The sequence below is a fragment of the Syngnathoides biaculeatus genome, chromosome 21 (assembly GCF_019802595.1).
Source record: "Syngnathoides biaculeatus isolate LvHL_M chromosome 21, ASM1980259v1, whole genome shotgun sequence".
NCBI classification, from domain to species: domain Eukaryota; kingdom Metazoa; phylum Chordata; class Actinopteri; order Syngnathiformes; family Syngnathidae; genus Syngnathoides; species Syngnathoides biaculeatus.
This window is the reverse complement of record NC_084660.1, coordinates 386,850-409,354: the sequence shown is the minus strand read 5'-3', so window position 1 is coordinate 409,354 and position 22,505 is coordinate 386,850. Positions and strand designations below refer to the sequence as shown.

The following is a 22,505-nucleotide window of genomic DNA, read 5'->3' as shown; positions in this document are numbered from 1 at the left end:
CCTCCATCACGGTGCCGAAAAGCACTTAGGGGATCGGGGGTAAAAAGAAAAATAACCCTCACCACTTCCCAGAGCTAGTGCTTGACAAATGATTGGCGCCGGGTCGGGTGCAGAACCGATTCGGCCACGTCGGTAATATGATTGATGAATACGACCGGCGCCGCGTTGGCGTTCATCATTCAGGATGGAGCGAGACGTCACCCCGAGGAGCTCGCGTCTTACCGAGTCACTGGAACCAAAATGTATTCACATGCTGTAACTGCAGTAGAAGTACTCATACGGTACTTGTGTATTTAAAAAAAAAAATAGTCCACACTTGTGAGCACACTGATAGTGGGGCACATCCTCGCGTGGCCTGTTAGCTTGGGCTTCAGGAGCTTTGCCGAAAGTATTTTGGAATATCGCTCCCTTCCCCAAGAAGTCATCATACATCACGCAGATTTTGCTGAAGACGGTACACTCCGCCGGGATGGATATTGCCGGCGTTGCCGCGGTTACGTAACGTTGAGGAAAAAGCCGCGCGATAGCCGGGCGGGACCCGAGGGAAAGGGAAGCAGCTGATTGGCTGACGGAGCTGGAACGAGGCTTCCAAATGTCACCCGGAGTGGATGAAATGCTGACGGAATCCGAGTCTTGTTGTCATTATTTTCCACAATCTTGCATATAAGCAGCCTCGAAACATACCGTGCCAGCCGCCCGCGCTCACGAGGGTGAAAGATTTCAAAGCGGGACAGCGCATCAATCACCGTCCCCGTCCCCCCCCCATGGGTGATTGGTTGTTTGTGTGTGTGTGTGTGGTGTGTGTGTGTGTGTGTGTGTGGTGTGTGTGTGTGTGTGTTGTGTGTGTGTGTGTGTGTGTGTGTGTGTGTGAGCGCATGGCAGTGGGCCCCTCCATCTTGAACATGACAAGGTTGGCTGATTTGCTCTCGCTACATTTGTTGGCGCAACCTGACGTCTGTCTTATAAACCCCGATCTCGAAGAGCAAATTTTTATTTACACTTGGACTCGTGGGGAATGGCATTGGGGTGTTTTCGAACTGAACGATCGGTCCTCCTCCCTTGTGTGGGGATTGTTTGGGAGCCAGGTTATTGTGCTGTTGTTCTTGTGCCGCTGCAACTGGGAGATAGCAAATGAACGTGTTTGAACTTCTGAGTTTAGACCAGTTCCGCCTTTGAACATGTCCCAACCATCTAAGCCTGATCTCTCTAACCTTGTCTTCAAAACATCCAACTTTGGCTGTCCCTCTAAGGATCTTATTTCTAATCCTATCCAACCTGTTCTCTCTGAGCGAGAACCTCAGCATCTTCATTTCTGCTACGTCCAGTTCTGCGTCCCGTCGTTCCTCCAATGCCACGGTCTCTAATCCGTACATCATGGCCGGCCTCACCACTGTTTTATAAACTTTGCCCGTCATGCTAGCGGAGACTCTTCTACCGCATAGAACACCAGACACCTTCCGCCAACTGTTCCACCCCGCTTGGAACCGTTTCTTCACTTCTTTACCGCACTCTTCATACCCCAAATATTTGAGGTCATCCACCCTCGCCATCTCTTCTCCCTGGAGCTTCACTCTTCCTCCTCCCCTGCCCCTCACATTTTACTTTGGCTAATCTTCATTCTTCCTCCATCTTTCTAATTGTTCCTCCGCCTGCTCTCTGCTTTCCCCGCAGATCACAAAATCATCTGCGAGCATCATAGTCCAAGGGGATTCCAGTCTAACCTCATCTGTCAGTTTCTTCACTTCTTTACCGCACTCTTCATACCCCAAGTATTTGAAGTCCTCCACCCTCGCCATCTCTTCTCCCTGGAACTTCACTCTTCCTCCTCCTCTGCCACTCACATTTTACTTCGGCTAATCTTCATTCCTCTCCTTTCCAGTGCGTGACTCCATCTTTCAAATTGTTCTTCCGTCTGCTTTCTGCTTTCTCCGCAGATCACAAAATCATCTGCGAGCATCATAGTCCAAGGGGATTCCAGTCTAAACTCATCTGTCAGTCTATCCATTACTACCGCAAACAGGAAGGGGCTCAGCGCGGATCCCTGATGCAGTCCCACCTCCACCTTAAATTCTTCTGCTGCCCTCATACATGTCCTGCACTATTCTAACATATTTCTCCGCCGGACTTGCGCATGCAGTACCCCAGTTCCTCTCTTGGTACTCAGTCATAGGCTTTCTCTCGGTCTACAAAGACACAATGTAGCTCAATGTATTGTTGACCCCAAGTATTTGAAGTCATTTGGTCCTCTCTAGTTTACGGAAACGAAGACATGGAAGGTGACAACGGTGAAGGGAGAACCCGCTGACAAAGGCTTGCCCAGCTTCTTTGCCCCGACCATCTGCTTATACCGGATCGGGGAAGACCAGACCCGATGCTAATGCTCCCAGCTGACTCTGAGGCAAGAGTTGGGGGTACACCCTGAACAGCCAATTCCAGGGCACGTGCAGTTCTTGCTCCTGCTTGACCCGCTCTTCTGTCTGTCACTCGAGCTTGTCTATTTTGAACCTATACCAAACAAGATATTTCCAACTCCAGCCATGCTTTTCAGTATTCCAAAAAAAAAAAAAAAACCTTAATGCCTCCAGATGGCCCTCCGTTGTTTAACGCTTTCCTTCTCCCAATGTGGCAAAAAGCAAAGCATGTGGGTGTTCGGGCTCTTGACGGTTATGTATATTTTCAGTGTGCTGCCGTGGCCTTCGGAGGATTAGTCACGGGGCTGTGAGCGTTAGCGAAGTGGAATTAGGACCCCGCTGTGTTTGCAAGCGGCACAGGCAGCGCCGCAATCTTCACAAACAAAGGGAGGAGGAGTGCGACCAGGCAGAGGATCGGGGTGCTGTTAACTACTCATAGCAGTGATTCCTCAAACTGGGGCCACAGACTCATTTGCAATCTATGATTTTTTTTCTTGAAAATAGGAGACGTTTGATTCGCGATGGCTTTTCGGAGTACACGTGGTGGTTATTTTTTGTTCTAAGGGATGTTAGAACTATGAGGGGGTGCTTGGAAAAGCGGCTCCTCCCAGGACACATAAAGTTTGAGAACTCCGGATTTAAAGGACGACGGATATCCAAACCGATGAATAATGCCTTGGTCTTGTCTTATTGACATTCCACGGGGTGTAGCGAAAAGGAAGTGCTCATAATCCACAGAACTGCCCTAGGAACTAAACTATCAGCATGGCCAATAGATTTTTTTTTTTCAAGCCAAGGGTATTGATCATCCGCTAGAACGACATCACCTGCCTGTCGGATTCAGTGTTCTTTCGCGCTTAGACACTTAGAAGCAAATGTACCCCGACAAAAGACTAATTACATACTAGTTCTTTGGATCTTGGGTATTAAGACAACAAAATGTGACGAACTGTCTATCAGAAATGTTGTCAATTCACGGTAATCCAGTTCCAGTATTTTATTAGGTTGATGTTAAGGCTAAAACTCAACCAACAGTCAAGCTATGCAAGAAAAGTACCTGGTCTAATGTCTTGGAATGCAGCCTCCATTTTTCTTGGAAGATTTTCAAAAAAGTTTTGCTGTCTATGAATTTTTTTTTTGTACACGATCCACGGGGTAATGATGAAACGTGTTTGCAGTTTATCCAGAATGTGTTTGAGGACATTTCCAAGATCATTGAAGCTAAATTCAAACGAGGACCTTGTTTTCACAACATCTTACCGTACGGAGCCTTCCCATCCTGGTGTCCAGGGCAAGCGCCCCTTCCCTCAGGACTCGGAGGAAATGCACGGTCGGTTCTCCTGTGCCCAATCCCGTCGCTGCCCCTGCGGTGGTGGCCGCGGCGATCCCCGTGGTTCTGGACAACATGGGGCCCGGGCCTCACCTGAGCGGGATGGGGAGTGGTATTGAGGGACGGCATTTGGAGAAGGCTCTGGCATGTTAGGTAGGGGAAGCTGAGCCTTCCCATCCTGGTGTCCAGGGCAAGCGCCCCTTCCCTCAGGACGGGAAGGAAATGCACGATCCGTTCTCCTGTGCCCAATTCAGTCTGTGTCATAACCAGGACTCGAGGGTGGACCCAAATGCACGACTCGGGTGACAGGCAAGCAATACGGAGAAAGTCTTTATTCGTTCCAGAGTCGGTAACCGGGGAGTCAGTCAGCACAAACACCAGGAACAGTAGCGACAGGCTTACAGGGTAGGTCGGGAGACAGGCGTTGGTCGGTACACGGGAGGTTGGCGTCAGGAATGCGGAAGTGCGGGAACGAGGCATGCGAGGCAATGATCTGGCAAAGACCAGTCGTCCCCTGGATCCTATAAGTACAGGGGTTAACCAGCGGGGATGAAGCGCAGGTGCGCGCCTCCTAATTAGCGCCGGTCTGCTGGGACCCGACCAGCCAGGGCTGGAACGGCAGGACCATGACAGTCGGTGCCCCATAGGGTTAGGGTTAGGGCCAAAACATCTCTCGGAAGTATGCTGGGATTCCATTCCACTGAACTGGGTTCAGACAGTCCATATTCCAATCCCCCAGGCGGACTTGATATGCTACAACGTCTAGCCCAGTACTTTTAAGTATGTCAAATACTTTTGGAAAAAAATGGGCAGTTGATGGTTTCATGGCTCAAACTCTCACCTTTCAGGTGGATTCATTATGCCTTGATCATTTATGCAGTTGTCCTAAAAACAAGGCGGGCTTTGATCACGAGCACCCAAAAACCTCCCGCAGAACCGACAGCATTTTGAGCCAGAATTGGCGTCGTGTTCGACTAAGCCATTGTTTGATTTTGTTTTTAGTATGCATCGACCACGGGACAACACGCCAAGTGCTGACTTCATGAAATATTTAGTAGGGTAAGGCAACAAAGCCCCAAAACGTCCACTATTGGTTTTAATTGTATTCAGGCCAGTTGGTGGTGGTCTACTTCCCACTTTCCCTCTCTTGTACTCTCAATCCGTGTTCGGAACTACCCACCGCCTCGGAATAGGTCACCCAGGTGGTGCGAAATCTGCATATAATGTCAACAAAATGAGCAAGACTAAATAAATACAATGTGCCGCATTCACCCTGCAAAGCTTGAACCATTAAATAATTGACAAAAATTCGAATTAGCAGAGAGGAAGCCTTGACTGGTTCTTCAAAGAATTCATTTCCATTTAGAACGTTCCGTTTGTATCGGACTATATATTTATGGAATGTGTTTTATTTTTATCTTTTTAGTACATTTAGTACACTCGTTACATTGTTTCCCGAGGACATGCATCGCGAGCAGGTTGGGATCAAAACATCGGGGGCAGGGCGGGGGATGGGGGGGGGTGTTTGCCTGGTTTTCCTCACCTTGATCTGATTCCCGACGTCTCCGCGAGAAGGTGAAGATCGGCAAACAGAATCCAGTCCGACTTCTACCGTCGACTGCATTGTTTGGTTGTTGTTTGGGCCTCGGTGGAGGTCTGGACTCATTCGAGTATTATTCTTCGCTAGCCGCTCGGTGTCGGTCAAAACGCGACGATGCCATCTGTCCTCGCGGGTATGACGTGAGTCGCCCCCGAAATGCTACCGTTTGCTCGCGAATCCTTTCTGTCTTTTTGAAGATAAACACCCCTTTAAAGGAACCGAGCGCACCTATCAGTCCAGATCAGATGGCTCGTTTGCATATCCGACCTGTCAATAACGGCGAGAGTGAGCGGTGGAGGCGGTTGGGGCGGGTTGGGGGGGGGGGCGGATGAAATTCACCATCATTGCATCTCTGTTCTTTGTTCTGCGGGCAAATGTGTCGGGCGTGCTTCAAAGGCATTTTAATAGGGCGACCGTGTGAAGATGCCAGGAGGCTAATTATGCATGCGGGTACACTTCAGCACTCCCCAGAATCTAGCCGCACAAATATGGTTAGAGTCCGGATCCCTCTCTTCTGGTATAACTGACCTTGACCTGGGTGGAATCGGTAGTATGGATAGAACATGGAGTACTTCACGTTTCTCCAGTTCCCGCAAAAAAAAAAAAAAAAAGCTTGAAATGCGCTTTCAAGCCATTGCTCGAGGGACGTGTTGATCCAATTGGAAGGATCGAAAGAAAACCCAGAAGACTTCGTCTGCGACCAAAGGGTCCGAGTCAACTACGTCTCTGTTGGACCTTCTTCATCCTTGAGTCTGTGAACTGAATTAAAAGAGTCCGACTCACTCAAGTCACTGGATCATCTGAGTCTGCGTTGTTTCTATGGAGTGCGCTGACTCCACTAAGTGAACCGAATCCTTTAAGTCTGCTAACCCAACTCAGGAAACCGAATCATCCAAGTTGAAATGATGAACATCACAGAATCATCAGTATTCATGTTCGTGACGACATTCTACTCTGTTGCTTTTTAATGTTTGAAACTAGAGTAGTTCCTGAATGCCCTAGCAAGGCACAGTCTCGCACTGACCCGTCGGCTCGGGCTTCGGGAGCTTGACTGAATCTATTGTGGAATGTCCACCTCTGGAAAATGAAAAGAAAATGGCCGTCCCTCGTGAAGAGCAAACAAAAGCAGAGCGAAGGGACCTTGGTCATATTACCAACGTAGCATATCATGCTAATGCTATCTTAGTCTTGTTCGTGCTGCCATTTTGTTGGAGCGTGACCCCGACTATTCATCACAACGACACACTTTCTATACTTCTTGATGGAACAGAGTATTTTTTTTAACTTCGACTTCCTCGGGGAATGTTCATACTTTTGCCACTTCTGTCCAAAAGAATCCGTTCAGGAGCTGAAGAAGAAAAAAAAACTGGTCCCAGTTGGTGTGAGGAAGGCTTGCCCATCCATCTGCCTTGAGATCAGTGCCCTTGAATGTCACAAAGTGGCTCAACATGCCCCACGTGCTCATCAGCCACGGAGAGCCTTGCACCGCCCCGCCCTTCTCTATTCAGCTTTGGCAGTAACGTTCCGCTCTCGGCAGGACATGCTTGATTTGACCACAGGGAGGCATCTCGTGATTGATGAATCCCGCCAGGGAGCTTCGGGTACACCGATCTGGCTCGAACCTTATCTGCAAATGCGGATGGCCTGCCTGTGGGTGATTTTAAGCACCGGGGTCTTAATCACGGGGGTCTGCAGACCGTAGCTTGGGGTGCTACAAAAAAAAACATCATATGGTTTTAAAAATGTGCACAGTTCGGCACACCTGCATGTGGGGAATATTATTTTGTGTGCTGCTCACCCTCCCAAAAAGAATCCTCCTGAAACCACATGAATGACAGCGCAGGTCCATAGATTGTAGTGAGAGGGCGCCGTCAGCTGGTGGATTTGAGCATTGCAGTAAACTCACCAGACACACACACACACACACACCTCTAATTCCACATTTGTGTGGATAAATAGGGTGAGAGGGTCGGTCATCCGGTTGGGGCTCAGTGTCGAGCCGCTGCTCCTCCGCATCGAGAGGTGGCTGGGGTATCTGATTCGGATGCCTCCTAACCGCCTCCCTGGTGAGGTGTTCCGGGCACGTCCCACCAGAAAGAGACCCCGAGGACAACCCAGGACACGCTGGAGAGACCATGTCTCTCGGCTGGCTCGGGAACGCCTTGGGATCCCTCCGGAAGCGGCTGGGGAAAGGGAAGTCTGGGAAGTCTCTTAGGGTGAGAAGCTCGGTCATCCGGGAGGGGCTCAGTGTCGAGCCGCTGCTCCTCCGCATCGAGAGGACCCAGATGAGGCGGCTGGGGCATCTGATTCGGATGCCTCCTTACCGCCTCCCTGGTGAGGTGTTCCGGGCACGTCCCACCGGAAGGAGACCCAGAGGACAACCCTCCTTCCGGAAGTGGCTGGGGAAAGGGAAGTCTGGGTAACCACTGCTGAAGCTACTTCCCCCGCGACCCAACCCGGAAAAGCGGTAGATAATGGATGGATGGATGATGGATGGATGGATGGATGGATGGATGAACCATTTTAGTCACTAAAATCCTATTCTTCTATTCAATCCTACTTCTGGCAGATTTTCACTATTCGTTGTCCGGTCCGGTTCCTCCCAGTCGTATCCCCTCCCGACCCGTATCGTTAGAACGCACATAAAGTGTCCGTTTTTTGCCGAAAAATACTTTATCACCGGCCCGTCTGGCCTTCTTCCCCCTGGAAGCTTTTTGCCGGCCTTTCATCATTCTAAATGCTCCTAAATGGACTGCAGCCCGGTGGGCTGGCGGCGGCCGGCGGGGCCCGCGATCGCAATAACCTCGACTTTGTGTCGGGAGGCGAATTTGGAACCTTCCGTGCTTCTCCCGCCTCGAAATGTATTTACAAATACCTCGGCGGGATCCAATAGAAGGTTTAATATTTAATTGGGCTTAAGGGCACGGCGGTAAGATGGAGGACTTCCTCCCTTTAAAACCCGTTTGCGCTTCCGGACGTGCACTTCATCGTTGCGCGTTTGTGGTCCCAGAATGCAGAGACAAGTGCCGGAATTGGGTCAATCTCAAAGAAGAAGAAGTCAGAATCACATATCGTGATTTTCATAATTGTATAACGACTTACCGAATATACACAGGAGGGACGCGACAAGTGACGCCGTTTGATGACGTCTCCCGGCCACCTGGTAACTTTAATACTTAAGCACTCGCTCGTCGCCTTCGATTTCCTCCGGGAGCAAAGTTGGGTCCTCGCGAGAGGCACAAAAGCCCGACGTCACGGCCCGAGTGTCCGATCGGAGTCGCTTCAAAAGACAGCGAAGATAGCGAGGGCGCGCTTTAAAAAATGGATAGCGAGCCGAGCGACTTGCATAATTCAGCGCCGTCGGTTACGCAAGCGTTTCCGAACGGGAATCAGACCATCGTCTCCTCGCCGTCGTCAGGCCCGAATGGGGGGGGGGGGGGGGGGGAATCTCGGCCTTCCCCTGATCCCTCGTCGGCGCGCCGGCTAGCGAAAACCATCGATAGGTCGCAGATGTGCTCAGGGAGTCGCACCGCTTACTTTGTCGGCAAATAATCATACCGACGTCGCAATTCTGTGTAAATTATCCGATGAACAAGAAAGCAAAGCGTTGGAAAGCGTTGGCCTCGCAGTTCTGAGGTCGCAGGTTCAATCCCGGCCCCGCCTGTGTGGAGTTTGCACGTCCTCCGGTTTCCGACCACATTAATCCGACACTCCAAATCGGCCCTTAGGCGTGATTGTGAGTGCAAATATTTGTCTCCACGTGCCCGACGATTGGCTGGCGACCGGTTCAGGGTGTACCCTGCCACCCTTGTGAGGATAAGCAGCTAAGAAAATGGATAGGCGGATAACAAAAAAATTATTTAGCACGTCAACATTGCGACTAGTTAGCCGGCTGAAAATGGGCAGGTCCGGTTTGTCGCTAAGCATTTGTTTACCGCGCGGGTTCTCATTAGGGGAGCACCCGCCTCATTTTTTTTTTTTTTTTTGGAGCAGGTTTTCCCCCCCGGGCGCCGGGAACAAGTCTCGCTGCGGTGACATCATTAAGCGGCGAGGAGCGTTGCCGCTCCTTTTGTGTTCTCGGGGCGGGAACCTTATCAAAGTTCTCCGCGCGCGGCGGGCTACGCATCGGCGGCGCATCTATATCGAGAACCCAATTAATTTACGCCACGAGAGACGGCGCCCGCGCGCCAATTAGGCAAAAGTCGAGGCGGCGCGGGCGCGCGTTGGCGGCGCGCTCCAGGTGCATTGTGGGTACGTAAGCAGGAGGCGCACTTTTGTGCTTAGGTTTGCCTTCATATTGTTCATCTGCAAAAATATCTGGAAGAAATTGGAATAACACGGGGGGGGGCGCAACTAAAAAATCAAAAGAAGAACCTCGCTGCTCTCTGCTGGTCATCGTACTACAATGCAGGAGAAATTAGATAATACAGGTGGCTGGGACAGAAAAATATGTATCGGCTACAGAAAAGTTAACGATGAAAAAAATGAAAAAAAAATTGGTGTCACTGACTTTGGCGCGGGCAGCGTGGGATCGATTCCCGCTCACTTGCGGTGTTGATGTCTGCCCTGGCGATCAGTTAAGGGTCTCGTCCGCCTTTCCCTCGAAGTGGACTCCCGTGGCCCTTGTGAGGATGAGCAGGCTTGGAGAGTGGGGTGGACAAATGGAAAAAAAATTGCCCAATGAAAGGGTTAAGAAACACTTTCATTTCATGAATGAAGCATTGTACAAATGAATAGCAGACATGACGATGCCACGATCATGTGGTTGCACAAGTGTGCACACCCTGGTATATTACATGAGATGTGGCTATTTTCAGCAAGATTCAGACTCGTATAATTTTTTTTCTTTCCTTCTCTTTGGTTCGCGTCCCGTGACGAGCTCTCGGCCGACCTCGCCTTCATCACATGTGTTGCTTCATGTGTGCGAAGGAACCTGCGGCGGGACAGTGTGGACGTGGGGGGGGGGGGGTCATGTGAGGGGATGTGACTCGGCCTTTGTGGGATTATAACCATCAAGCCTTTTATTTCAGGAAAAACATACAGCAGTTTTTCATATGACTGTCTGCTTATCATCTTGATTCCACCTAGATATGGCTCGTTGGAAAAAAAATGGAAAAATACCAATAATGCTAATAATATATATAGTTTTTAAACCTGTATTAGCATGTTTTGGGTAACAAGTATGCACTTGATACTGGGTAAAACTATGCAAACATAAGGCAAAGGGTACCAAAACGACTCATATATTTTGTACTTAAGCAGAATAGTGTCTCATAATTAAATTCATAACACCGCTAAATGTATTGGATCAACTCCAGAAGCAAAAGTAAACAACTACAGACTAAAATGTAGATACCGTAATTCCCGTGCCTCGGTGCGCAGAAAGAGTTTAACACGGCGGCGCAAATGCTCATGCGGCGGTGGGAACGTGGCGGCGCTAACGCTAATTAGCGCATAAGTAAAATGATGTGTTCATAATTGTCGGGGGTCAAAGTGAACAGTAAAATAACTCAAGGTACAGATACTTGACAGATTAATTTCAGTACATTAACTGTATTTTGGGTGTGAAAGCCATTTTTGTACCCTGTGTAGTTCAAGTTTTCCTTGGTGGGCAATTATGACGATGATAATATACTTTTGAAATCAGAAGCCAGTAAAGAAAAAAAGTTATTCATTTCATTTTTTTTAGGCACAAATTCACAACATTAATAAGAACTTTTGCAGTTTCGGTTTTCAACGCACATGATTTGCTTCGGTGTGGCCACAATCCATGCCGTTGCGGGCCAGATCTGGCCCCACGCGCCTCGCGTTTGACACCAGCGGTGTACGTCATTACTGCCCACCACAAGTTCTTTTGACAAAGTTATGTTTATTTTGAATTAAAAACCTTGAATGGATCATTGTGGTTTTTTTCTTTTCTTTCACTGGATCCGGTAGGAATTTGGAGGGAAAAACTGCGCAGTGTTGGTGGGAGTGATTGGATCACGAGGGCCGGGGTGGGGGGGGGGGTCAGGGGCATAAATCCGGGTAGTCATGCGCTAATCTGCCATTTAAAGTCAGTTCACTTGTCTGGAGGGAGGGTAGCAGGCAAAAAAAAAAAAAAAAAAAACGGAACGCAATGCGGCGGTACTCCTGGTTCTTGGTTCTTCTGGGCTCACTTCTGGCGGGGGCCCAGTTCCCCAGAGAGTGCGCGACCCCAGAGGGGCTCCGGAGCGGCCGCTGCTGCCCGTCCCCGCCGGGCCTCGACGCCGACCCGTGCGGTTCCGGCGCCGGCCGCGGCCTGTGCGCGTCGGTCGCGGCCGACGCACGGCCCCACGGCCCGCAGTACCCGCACGACGGGCGGGACGACCGCGAGCGCTGGCCGCTCCGGTTCTTCAACCGGACCTGCCGGTGCGGCGGCAACTTCGGTGGCTACAACTGCGGGAGGTGCAAACACGGCTGGGCCGGAGCCAACTGTGACCGGAGAGTGTCTGTAGGTGAGTGCACTCCGCGGATGTAACGCGAGGTAGGAATGAATTTATGGGAAAAAAAAATGTGATTATAATTTTGATGATAGTCGTTTTCTGTTTAATATTAAACTTCTCCACCATCTGGAGCCCTTTTGCTCCAAAGTGACTATGTAGAACCAGGCCGCAGCTTTGTCTAATGGGGAAAAAAAATAGTATTTTGCCTCCATCTTGTGGCATTTCTTGGCAATTACCAAGCTAAATCTTTGTTGTTGTTTTTATTTGATTTATCTTTTTTTTATTTCCACGTGGTTATTAAACAGATACACGCACGATTAATTGACGCAATCCTTTCGTCCCGGGCGTTTCCTCCAGTGAGGAGAAACGTGATGCAGCTCAGCGCCGCAGAGAAGCTGGCCTTCGTCAACGCGCTGGACCAGGCCAAGCGCACGGTGCACCCAGACCTGGTGATCGCCACCCGGCGCCACGCCGAGATCCTCGGGCCCGACGGCAACGCCACGCGATTCGAGAACATCTCCATCTACAACTACTTTGTGTGGAGCCATTACTACTCCGTGAGCAAGACCTTCCTGGGCGCCGGCCAGTCCAGTTTCGGCGGGGTGGATTTCTCCCACGAGGGTCCCGGCTTTGTCACCTGGCACCGGTACCACCTGCTCCAGTTGGAGCGAGACATGCAGGTAATCCAAAAGGCCCGAACCGGGATGCGGCGGTTCTGCTTTTCTGAAGTTTGTTCGCAAAAACGGGTTTCACCAAACCGTGAATTCTGAATCAGTGATTTATATTTCACGACTTGGTCTTCAAAGCTCAGAAGGGAGACTTTGTCAATACCGTGGATACAGTCACCGTTCTTCCTAAATCACCATATTCGGTCATTGTTTTGGGGGTTAAAATATTGAATTGTGCTGTTGTGAAGGGGGCTGCAAAACATGGAGATGCCAGGGATTGAACCAGGGACCTCTTACATGCGAAGCAAGCGCTCTACCACTGAGCTACATCCCCTTACAAAACACATCAGAGCAGACGTGTCATGAGCATGCTTACTAACAATCGAACTTCCTCCACGCCAATAAACTGGTGCTTGAGCACCACTTGGGATCTACCTGACACGTGCCTGCAACTGCGATTGGTTATGTGTGTTAAATCAGTTTGGGGGATTAAAACCGTAAAAATGGTGGTAGTTCGAGACCCACCGATCTAGTGTGTACAGTTGGGCCACTTTTCTGACCAATCACTGCGCTATTTTGCTTTGGGGGGAAAAAAAAAACGACCAGGATATGCTGCAGGAGCCCACGTTCGCCCTGCCCTACTGGAACTTCGCCATAGGGGGCAGCACTTGCGACATCTGCACCGACGACCTGATGGGAGCCAGGAGCAACTTCGACGCCGACGCGCTCAGTCCCAACTCCGTCTTCTCCCAGTGGAGGGTCGTCTGCGAGAGCGTGGCCGACTATGACGCGCTGGGAACCGTTTGCAACAGTAATCCCGCCGCTCCTCGCCGGCGTCACCGCGAGGGGTCTCGGCTCACGCGCATCCCCCACCCCCACCCCCCGCAGGCACGGAGACGTCGGCGATAAGGAGGAATCCCGCGGGCAACGTCAACAGGCCGATGGTCCAGCGTCTCCCGGAGCCTCAAGATGTTGCCGCCTGTCTGCAAGTCAGCACTTTTGACACGGCGCCGTACTACTCCACGTCTTCAGAAAGCTTCAGAAACACCGTCGAAGGTGAGCCACAAAGGACTTTGGTACGGCTGACTCGGGTTTTGGCCTACAACTCATGACAAATCACATTCCTTTTCCTTCTGATTGGTTCAAATTAAAAGCTTCTGATTTTTTTAAAATTGACCATCTAACCTGTGCCTGTGCCCCAAGTGACTTTCTTCTGCATTCTGATTGGCTGAAATCGTGTATCTTGAATTTGGCATGTTCCATGTGTTTTTGTGGGGACCAGGGTATAGCGCCCCCCAGGGGAACTACGACCCCGCTGTCAGAAGCCTCCACAACCTGGCCCACCTGTTCCTGAACGGCACGGGGGGCCAGACCCACCTCTCCCCCAACGACCCCATCTTTGTCTTGCTCCACACCTTCACGGACGCCATCTTCGACGAGTGGCTGCGGAGACATAACCCAGGTGACTTTTCGTGACGCCAAACCCGTCCCGGTCGCTCTCTGGAGAGGGTTCGAGGACTGTGTTGAACTTTCTTGGCAGATCTAGCTGTGTATCCTGACCAAAACGCGCCGATCGGTCACAACCGCGACTACAACATGGTTCCTTTCTGGCCTCCCGTGACCAACGCTGAGATGTTCGTCACCGCCCCCGAAAACCTCGGCTACTCTTATGAAGCCGAATGGCCGGGTAATTTCAATTCATTTCGTTCCGAACAAATACATTTTCCATATGAATAACTATCCCTGGGATGGGCTCCAGCACTCCCCCGGCCCCTGTGAGGATAAGCAGCTCCGCAAAGGTGTATACTAACTCTATTTTTCTCAAGGTCAAGCTTTCACGCTGACCGAAATGATCACGATGGGCATCATCGCCGCGCTCCTGCTCGTCGGCGCCATCTTCGTGGTCACCACCTGCGCCGTGCGCTCCAGGTCCCGCAAGATGGAGGCCCTGCAGCCGCTGCTCACCGACCAGTACCAGCGGTACGACGACGGCAAAAGCCAGTCGGTCGTCTGAGCGCACCGCCGACCGGAGCTTCGCCGTCTGTCGCTTGCATTCAATTATTTTACGATTATCATGAGAATAATCGGACATTGTCAGAATGCAGAAGGGTCGCTAATTTTAGCTTTTCATGCTAACGTGTGGCGAGGGGAGCCAAAAACTACTTAACGTGACTCATGTGAAACAAATAATTACTTGAGTATTCAGTGAAAAATAAAACTACTCAAGAACACTAACTGCTGCACTTATGTATTTGTTTTTATTTTATGCATACCGCCATGTAATTTTTTTTTCCGTCGAAAAAAACTAAAAAAATCATTGTAATTTCACTTTTTGTAATTGCACCTTTATATCGACAGAGGACGCTGTCTTCCCGCAATTACGCCGTAGATGTCAGCTCTTGTTTAAAAGAGCAGATGAATATAAATTAAAAGATGTGTTGATTTTGTTGCTGCAAAAATTTTGTTTGTTTACTTTTGTCAACCATAAATGTTTTTTTTTTTTTACTTTATATTGGCACCAAAGTAACAGGTACTTTTTATGATTTTTTTTAACATAGTTGCGGCACTTATCTTGAATTCAAACATGGGTTCACTCAAGAATTGGAGGATATTTTCAAAAATTCCCATCCACAAAATACATAAACGTAATTGTTGTGTAAACCGGATGTTGTTGTTCTTTCCTGAACGAAATGTAAACGCAGCTCCAGTAAAAGTGATTCCTAAATATTCATACACATGAATTTGATCGTTAAGAATTGTTTCCTGTGAAATATTTAATTTAGATACAATTTAGTTTTTTGTTTGTTTGTTTGTTTTTTTTTTTTTTTTTTTACTTTCATGTGCTACGGAAGCGTCTTGCTGTCAAAAATAATCCTGTTTTTCGGGCTATTTTTTCCCCTGGTTTTCAAAAATAGTCCGAAAAATAGAGAGGAGAAAATATTAGCCCGAAAAACGGGAAAAAATTGCCCGAAAAACAGGATTTTTGTGTGTGTGTGTGTTGTGTGTGTGTGTGTGTGTGTGTTGTGTGTGTGTGTGTGTGTGTGTGTGTGGTGTGTGTGTGTGTGTGTGTGTGTGTGTGTGTGTGTGTGTGTGTGTGTGACAGCAACACGCTTCCGGAAATATGCAGTACATTTTAAATTATTTTTTTCCCTGTGTCCAATGTTACTGTGGATTACATTAATATTTAATATATTATTATTATGTGCTGACACATATTTATATTCATATTTATCTCAAACCGAGCCTTTTTGACATCGCTGCTGTGAATTTTCTACGCTGAACGCGGAAGCTCCGGTGCTCCCGCGCACGGCGTGACGTCACCGAGCGCTTCACCTGTGCGGTGTCCGATTTCAGACGGAGGGACGAGGGGAGGGAAGGGGGCGGCAGGCCGGTGTTGGGGGACGGACGGACGGAGCGACAGAATGGAAGGACTCGCCGACATTTCCACTCACTTGCTGCCGCGAGCATGAATGAAGAAGTCACACTCGAGAGACATTATCACTTTTAAACGCAAAATATTCCCACAAAAAAAAAAAAAAAAAGAAGAAGAAGTAAGTTTTGAACATTTTCGAGCGCGTCGACTCGCCATGGACGAAGGTGGCCCCTCCTGCGCGTTACCCGAATTGAAGGAGCTGGAGAGCAAGCTGGGTCGCAAAATCCCCGAAAGTCTCGCTCGCTCCCTGGCGGGGGGCAAACACGACAAGGCGGCACGCCCGGCGGTGACGCCGCGTCCGGGACGCGAGTCCGCCGACTTTGACCGGCTGGAGGGCAAAATGCTTTTCCTCAAACAAGAAATGGTGAGTCAAAATCACTTGCTTTCTACTTGTGCACACTGTTCAGTAGAACATGTCCTTGTTGGATTCATAAAAAAAAATATATATATATGTATATATAAAGATATATATAATTTTTTATATATTTTTTTAAAGTTGCAAAACAAGGGTGTTAATTACAGGAAGTGCTAATAATTACTACTCATAATGTCCCTGGGTCATGTTATGCCGCGGATCATAAATGCAAAATGCACAATCAATATCGGGTCAATTTCAACTACAGCATAACGATTTATTCATTTAAAAGCATTCATAATCATAATAAAATGCTTCAGCGTAACCTGCATGTCCGAAATGGCAAAACAGTTTGTCTGGTATTCAAATATAGATTTAAAAATCAGCTTCATCTGCAACATATCAAAGCAGGTAAACGTAAATAAACTGCAACAACTGAGAGAAATGCAAATATCTGTGTTTGTACCTCTTTTTAATCAGCGGGTTCATTTAAAGGTCAAGTGTCATGCCTATAAACATACTAAAATGGATAATGTAATGAAAAATACATGTAACATGATTCAGTTAAATGTCTATCCGAAAAAATAAATACGAGCGGAGAGCGCGTCATCCATGCGCAAAGTTGCAGAAGCGTCATTCGACATCGAAGTGGTTGCCATATTGGCTGCGTCTCCTGTCCGTGACATCACCCCGGACATTCGCCATTGAAAACGCGCCACTATGGAAGCGGTTCACGCCCCTTCTGACACGGAAGCTCTTTTCGAAGAAGAGAGCATCTCACAACTGATTGAAGTGACCGGGACAATATTACGTTATCGTTTCGAGCCGTATTTAGATGATATGCGGATCACGGCCAAACCCCATGCGGCCAAACCACCTCTCTGCCCGATTCACCTCCGCGGCGGCGATGAACAACGGCGCCCGCGGCCGCCAGCGACGACAACGGCGCGGCCAGACCGCCTCCCCGTCCGATCCACGTCTGCAGCCGTGATGAACATGAACTTGAAACTGATCTATTTGCCCGCAAAAAAAATGGGCGTGTTGTGATTTGAGTAATAATTTGCTGTATTTTATGAACTATTATTCAATGCAAATATTTCAGTCACCATTGATCACCCATTTCCAGCTTTATTAAAGCTCAATTTGTAAATTTCATGATCATCTGATAGAACCCCCCCACTTAAGGCTACAAAAGGTATTAGACTTCCAGAGCATATGGTCAACCTGACTGAGGACTTTGGGACTGAAGCTGATAGGCTTGACATTGATCTGACAGCAAACAGTCATTAATCCGTTCAAAATCCCGGGTACTGTCTATTTCCTGGGTGCACTTTTTAAATTTTTGGGTCTGTCCGTCCTCAAGAGTGTCAGTAAACTAGTGCCAAAGTCACTAAAGTTGGCGGGCAGGCGGGAGCACAGCCCCCAAAAAGTTGTTCTCCGAGCAACCTGCAATTGGTTGGGGATGTCAACCATGAAGAGACCCACAAAAAAAGTCTTCCCCAAAAAGGAACACGGGACGTCAGCCATTGTGGTTATTAATTTAGCCGTTTTCATCGGTCCTTCAACGAAGGACTTTTCCCTCGCAACCTGACCGGCCACCATTTTGAACAGATACCGTCGACGGCCCGAAACAAGGAAAACATTCCAGTTTTTGTGGAGCGTTGCGGCAAAGTTTGATGACTCACCGTGAAAACACAAAAAACCGACTGTGATTATGAAAACGTAGCCTCCCCCGAACCAATTTCTGCATGCCAGTCACGAGATTTCCGCCATTTTCATTGGTCCTGAGAAGAAAATCTTGTCCTGGAGATCTAGTATCACATTTTTTATCTTCTTTTATGGGCTTTTTGAAGTGCATCGTGATATTGTTTAGTCATACGTTTGGGGTTTTCTTTGACATACTTTAACGTCGAGGATCAATTATTTTCTGTTCCATCAGCGCGCGTCCGAGAACGTGACTTCAGCTTGGTTCTGTTTCACTGTAATTTGGTTGACATTCACGCTGACGCGTCGCCAACGTCGTTTTGAAATCCTTCCCGGTGTGACGCAGGCCAACCTGCGCGCCATCGACGTGCAACTGATGCAGCAGCTCATCGCCATCAACGAGGGCATCGAGTCCATCCGCTGGGCGATCGACGACCGAGGCGACGCGGCCAGCCGGGACGGCAGCCTGACGGGCAGCCTGTACAGCCTGTCGGACAGCCGCGACGGCGGCTCGCCGCCGGGCAGCCTCGGGAGCCTGAACGATGGCGACAGCGACGAGCTGGACACGCTGTCCGTGGGCAGCTACCTGGACACCCTTGCCGAGGACCTCCTGGAAGACCCTTCGCCCACCGACCTGGACTACTTTGTGGAGCAATCAGTCATAGACGGGGACACTTTTGTGAAATCCCCAGTGAAAGTGAGGGTCGACTCGGATGAGTACTACTGCTTTGGATAATAATGATCCATCTTTTTACACCTGTGTGGTTTTTAATGAACGCCACTGACTCACTTGTTTTTGTTTTACTTTGAAACTCGCCACACCTCACACAAACCACTTGCAACCACGCCCTTACTTACCGACTCACGCTTTGTCAACTTTTTGCAGCTTTCTCTTGCGGTTTTTGTTGGGTGCAAACGTCATATTTATTTGCTACCACGTTATTTATTTTTGCTGTTGTTGTTGTGACCGGTTTGTACACTAGGGTGATACCTTCAGAGATGCGACTAAGGATCCTTGCCGGTTACAGTTTTGGATCATAACTAGATCCTTTTAGGCATAGAAACGGTACCTTTTGAATTTTTCCGTGTACAGTATTGGGAAAAGCAAAATATTGTTTCCCCTTAAGGTACCTTTATTTGTTGGGTCCTTCAAATGTTCTTTTGTAGCATGGACCCTTGATTTTTAGCGCCTGGGAACATACCTCATCCATGTAAGAGAGTCTACCATTTTGATCTGGTAAAAAAAAAAAAAAAAAAAACGTTCTGACTAAAAGATTTTCTGACACGTACTCATGGAAAAAGTACAGCGCTGTAATTTTAACTGGTATGATTGCTCGACACCGGTACCGTCAAAAGTTAGGACTTAGAGACCCCAAGACTGTTGACTTTTGCCGGCCGTGTTCTTTCAAAGTTCCAAACTGTACCTTTTCCAGACCAATCTGTCGTCTTCGGCAGGCGAGATTGGACCAGATTTTCTGACATGCTAATACAATGTACTTTTTAAGCGGTATGTGATTGATTTTTAGAGTATGGGAACTTGTATCAGGCCATTCGGTCCGAAGATGTTTAAATTTTACCAGGTTTTTCTGATGAACCCTTGATAAAAAAAAAAAAAAAAAAACAGTTTTATCCTTGCATTATTTAAGCCGGACTTTTTTACCTTGCCGCTTTTGTACCCGCAACACTTTTCATACTTGGGAACACGCCTGTGTACTTTTAGCCCCGGAAAAAGGTACAAGCCACGACTTGGGAGTGCAATAAATACCCCCCCCCCCCCCCCCCCCGCACTTGTGTACCGTAGATTTTGTGAAGGGTCTAAGTGGACTGCGACTGTTATCTCCACAAAGCTAGAATCAGCAGACCACCACCAGACAACGTCAGTAAAGTCCAAGATTTGAGCTTAAATAGCCATTTGTACGAGTCCTTCAATCCGAGTCGAGTGCGGCCGGATCGCAACACCCCGGTCTTAAAGAACCCAATTTTAGTTGGACATTTCAGGCACGCAAGAATGCCTGACTGAAAACCAAAGCAATTTGATTGTCTCGTAGATAACGTTAGCCCGCAGCGTTGGGGAGTTGTTGATGGCCGACGCGTGTGAAACACATGTTGGCGTCGTCAGCGCATTTCCAAATCTCCTTTCGTTAATGATTTGCACGCGTTGCGTTTTAGCTTTCATCGTCCGACTCTGCTTTGTTTTGTATTCTTCGTACTGATTGGTGGTGATGTTGAGGAAAATACCACGATAATATTTTGTGACTTGTTACACAAGGTTGTCTGTGCCTCGACCGCCCCCACCCCGACCCCTCCCCGTTAGTTCCACACAATCTCCGCATCCAGACACGTTAAACGTGCTTGTAACTTTGTCTCACCGCAAGTGCAAGGCAGCTTAATTAGGTTTTGTGCTACCTTCATCTCATTCAGGCTTTGGGAAGCTTTAATCGCCGTGAAAATCCGGTCCAAACTATAGAACCTTTTAAACGGAAGCACTTAACAGCCATTTAACTGCGCAGACTCCTTTACAATGAAGCAAGTTCTGCAAGTTTATCTTCTTTTTGGGACGAGGGCCCAACATCCTTAATCGGACCGGACGAGAGACGGTTGTTCTCGAGATTTCCCCGAACGTGACACGCAAGTGAACAAACGAAAAAAAGCCAATTGAAGAGTACTCAAACGTAATTTAGTTCTTGCGACTTGTGTCCGATCGCAAATCCCTTACAGTCAAGACTGCGGCGCCCAGCGGGGAGCCATTAGCAAATTAGACGGCGGTAACGCGACACCGTCTGGAATCTGGGGAAACTGTCGCCGTGTGACCAAATGAGGATACAGGATAAAGGTTATTTGACTAATGGGTTGGTGAGGGCGGGGGTCCAGGGGTAAGTATACTCTACTGTCAAGCTACTTCGGACTGATTTAATCAGTGGTACCTGTCTTCTAATCGCACTAAAGTAACTAATGGATGTAAATTGCTTTCCTAAAGACAAGCCTAGTTACTGTAATTAAGTGAAAACTGATCCTGAAGTTGTAAAACCCTGCAAAAGATAGTGTGGGGAAACTGGGGACAACGTCCTTTGCTCTTCATCGGCCTCCGAGCCTTTCAAGTTGGAGATAACGAGTGCAACGCATTTTCACAGATGCTTTTGAACCCCCCCCCCTCCCAGCATCTAGTTTTGATAGATACTCGAGGCTTCGTCTTCATTTTGAACATAAACATTCCCGTTCTCACGCTGCCCGTTTGACGGTCACGCAGGGTTCTTGTGAAAGCCGCAAAAAGGTCAACAGCCTTTTGCGAGCGTTTCCGGGCAACGCGCCACGGGATGTTTTAGAGGGAGCAGCGTGGCGGTTCGCAAACAGCGTCCACGAAAAATGGGTCCCCGTGGACAAATGCTTTAAACCATTCCTCGGGCACTCATTCATCTGAAACAAAAGGCAACTCGGCGTCGGTCGGAGGACCATTCGTATTGACTGAATCGTTAAGCGCCCGAGAGAAACTGCGAAAACCGTACGTGACTCTCGTTGGCTTTTTAATGGAAAGCGGGAAGTAGAAACGTCGAGTTCGGAGTTGTCGTCCGGTTTTATAGACCCATAAAGAATTCTGCTGAAGAACTGCACGGTTGCGCGATCCCACAAGCGCTTTACGTGGAAACTCCAATGTGCAAAAGCCGTTTTGCAGCGACGGGATTCCAGTTTCCTGACCCGCTCTCCGAAGGCAGCTCAGCCTTTTCCATGCACTTAAAGCGTTTGAACTGATATCTGACATCACCTGGTAAGTCAGTACGTGTTCTCGCTGTTCTTATTTTGCGTGCTGTACTCGGGTCAGATCAGGCGTTTAATGGCGTCTCAAGAGGTTGGCGCAGTACCGTTACTGATCTGTGAGAGGTATCTGGTCATCACGTAGAATCCAGACTTCCAGAAAACAAAGAAGAAGGACGTGGAAGTTGAATAAGCCTAATTGGACACAACAAAGTACTTGAATTGGGTGTAAGTAACTTTTAGCATTCACACATTCACCTACAGCTGGATTTTTGCATGGGAAGCTATTCCGTTTTTCGCAGAAACTCACGTTTTACAACCCGATACTTAAAAGTTCAACAATCGTGGCCCCAGAATGTCAGAAAATGACCACTCATGTGTTTATACGAGGAATATAGAGACTACCAGCCGGGTAATTTTTGTGTCAGGCCAGGCCTTGTAACCTTCCTTTTCCCTTAATAAATCAGGAGTACGAGCAGCAATTTGTCGCGGTCTCCGGCCACGCGGGCGTAAAAAGCTCCCTGGGAGTCGCGCGCCGGTGATTCTCGGCAATCATTAACGAGCGAGCCGCCGGCGGCGAGAACAATGCGAGGTCAGCTATCAGTCTGTGCAAGTGCAGCTGGGGCCAAGTGATAATTGCTAACGCTGATGTCACAGTCCTGCGCTGCGCTATAGATCGCAAGCTTGGCTGCCTTTTAGAGGTTTGCACAAGACAGCGGTTGCTAAACCACGTGATGATGACAGTACCGAGGGCGATCCGGAACAGACAGTTTACAGGCTTTGCCCCCCA

The 22,505-nt window shown here is 48.6% G+C and overlaps 2 protein-coding genes and 1 non-coding gene across 3 annotated transcripts; 2 read left to right on the top strand and 1 right to left on the bottom strand.

Annotated features, from left to right (window-relative positions):
* The first annotated feature begins 11,459 nt into the window (after positions 1–11,459).
* On the top strand, positions 11,460–15,281 carry LOC133494565 (5,6-dihydroxyindole-2-carboxylic acid oxidase-like). The gene is made up of 7 exons (XM_061808516.1): positions 11,460–11,817; positions 12,163–12,485; positions 13,080–13,284; positions 13,362–13,529; positions 13,756–13,935; positions 14,014–14,160; positions 14,300–15,281. The coding sequence occupies exons 1-7, from the start codon at positions 11,460–11,462 to the stop codon at positions 14,485–14,487; spliced, it is 1,569 nt and encodes a 522-aa protein (XP_061664500.1). The 3' UTR covers positions 14,488–15,281.
* Positions 12,736–12,807, bottom strand: trnaa-cgc (transfer RNA alanine (anticodon CGC)). The gene has a single exon. It is a non-coding gene; the product is annotated as a tRNA-Ala (tRNA).
* Positions 15,282–15,943: 662 nt separating the features above from the next.
* Positions 15,944–19,722, top strand: LOC133494961 (leucine rich adaptor protein 1-like). The gene is made up of 2 exons (XM_061809275.1): positions 15,944–16,270; positions 18,312–19,722. Exons 1-2 carry the CDS (start codon positions 15,944–15,946, stop codon positions 18,699–18,701), a joined length of 717 nt encoding a protein of 238 aa, XP_061665259.1. The 3' UTR covers positions 18,702–19,722.
* The last annotated feature ends 2,783 nt before the right edge of the window (positions 19,723–22,505 follow it).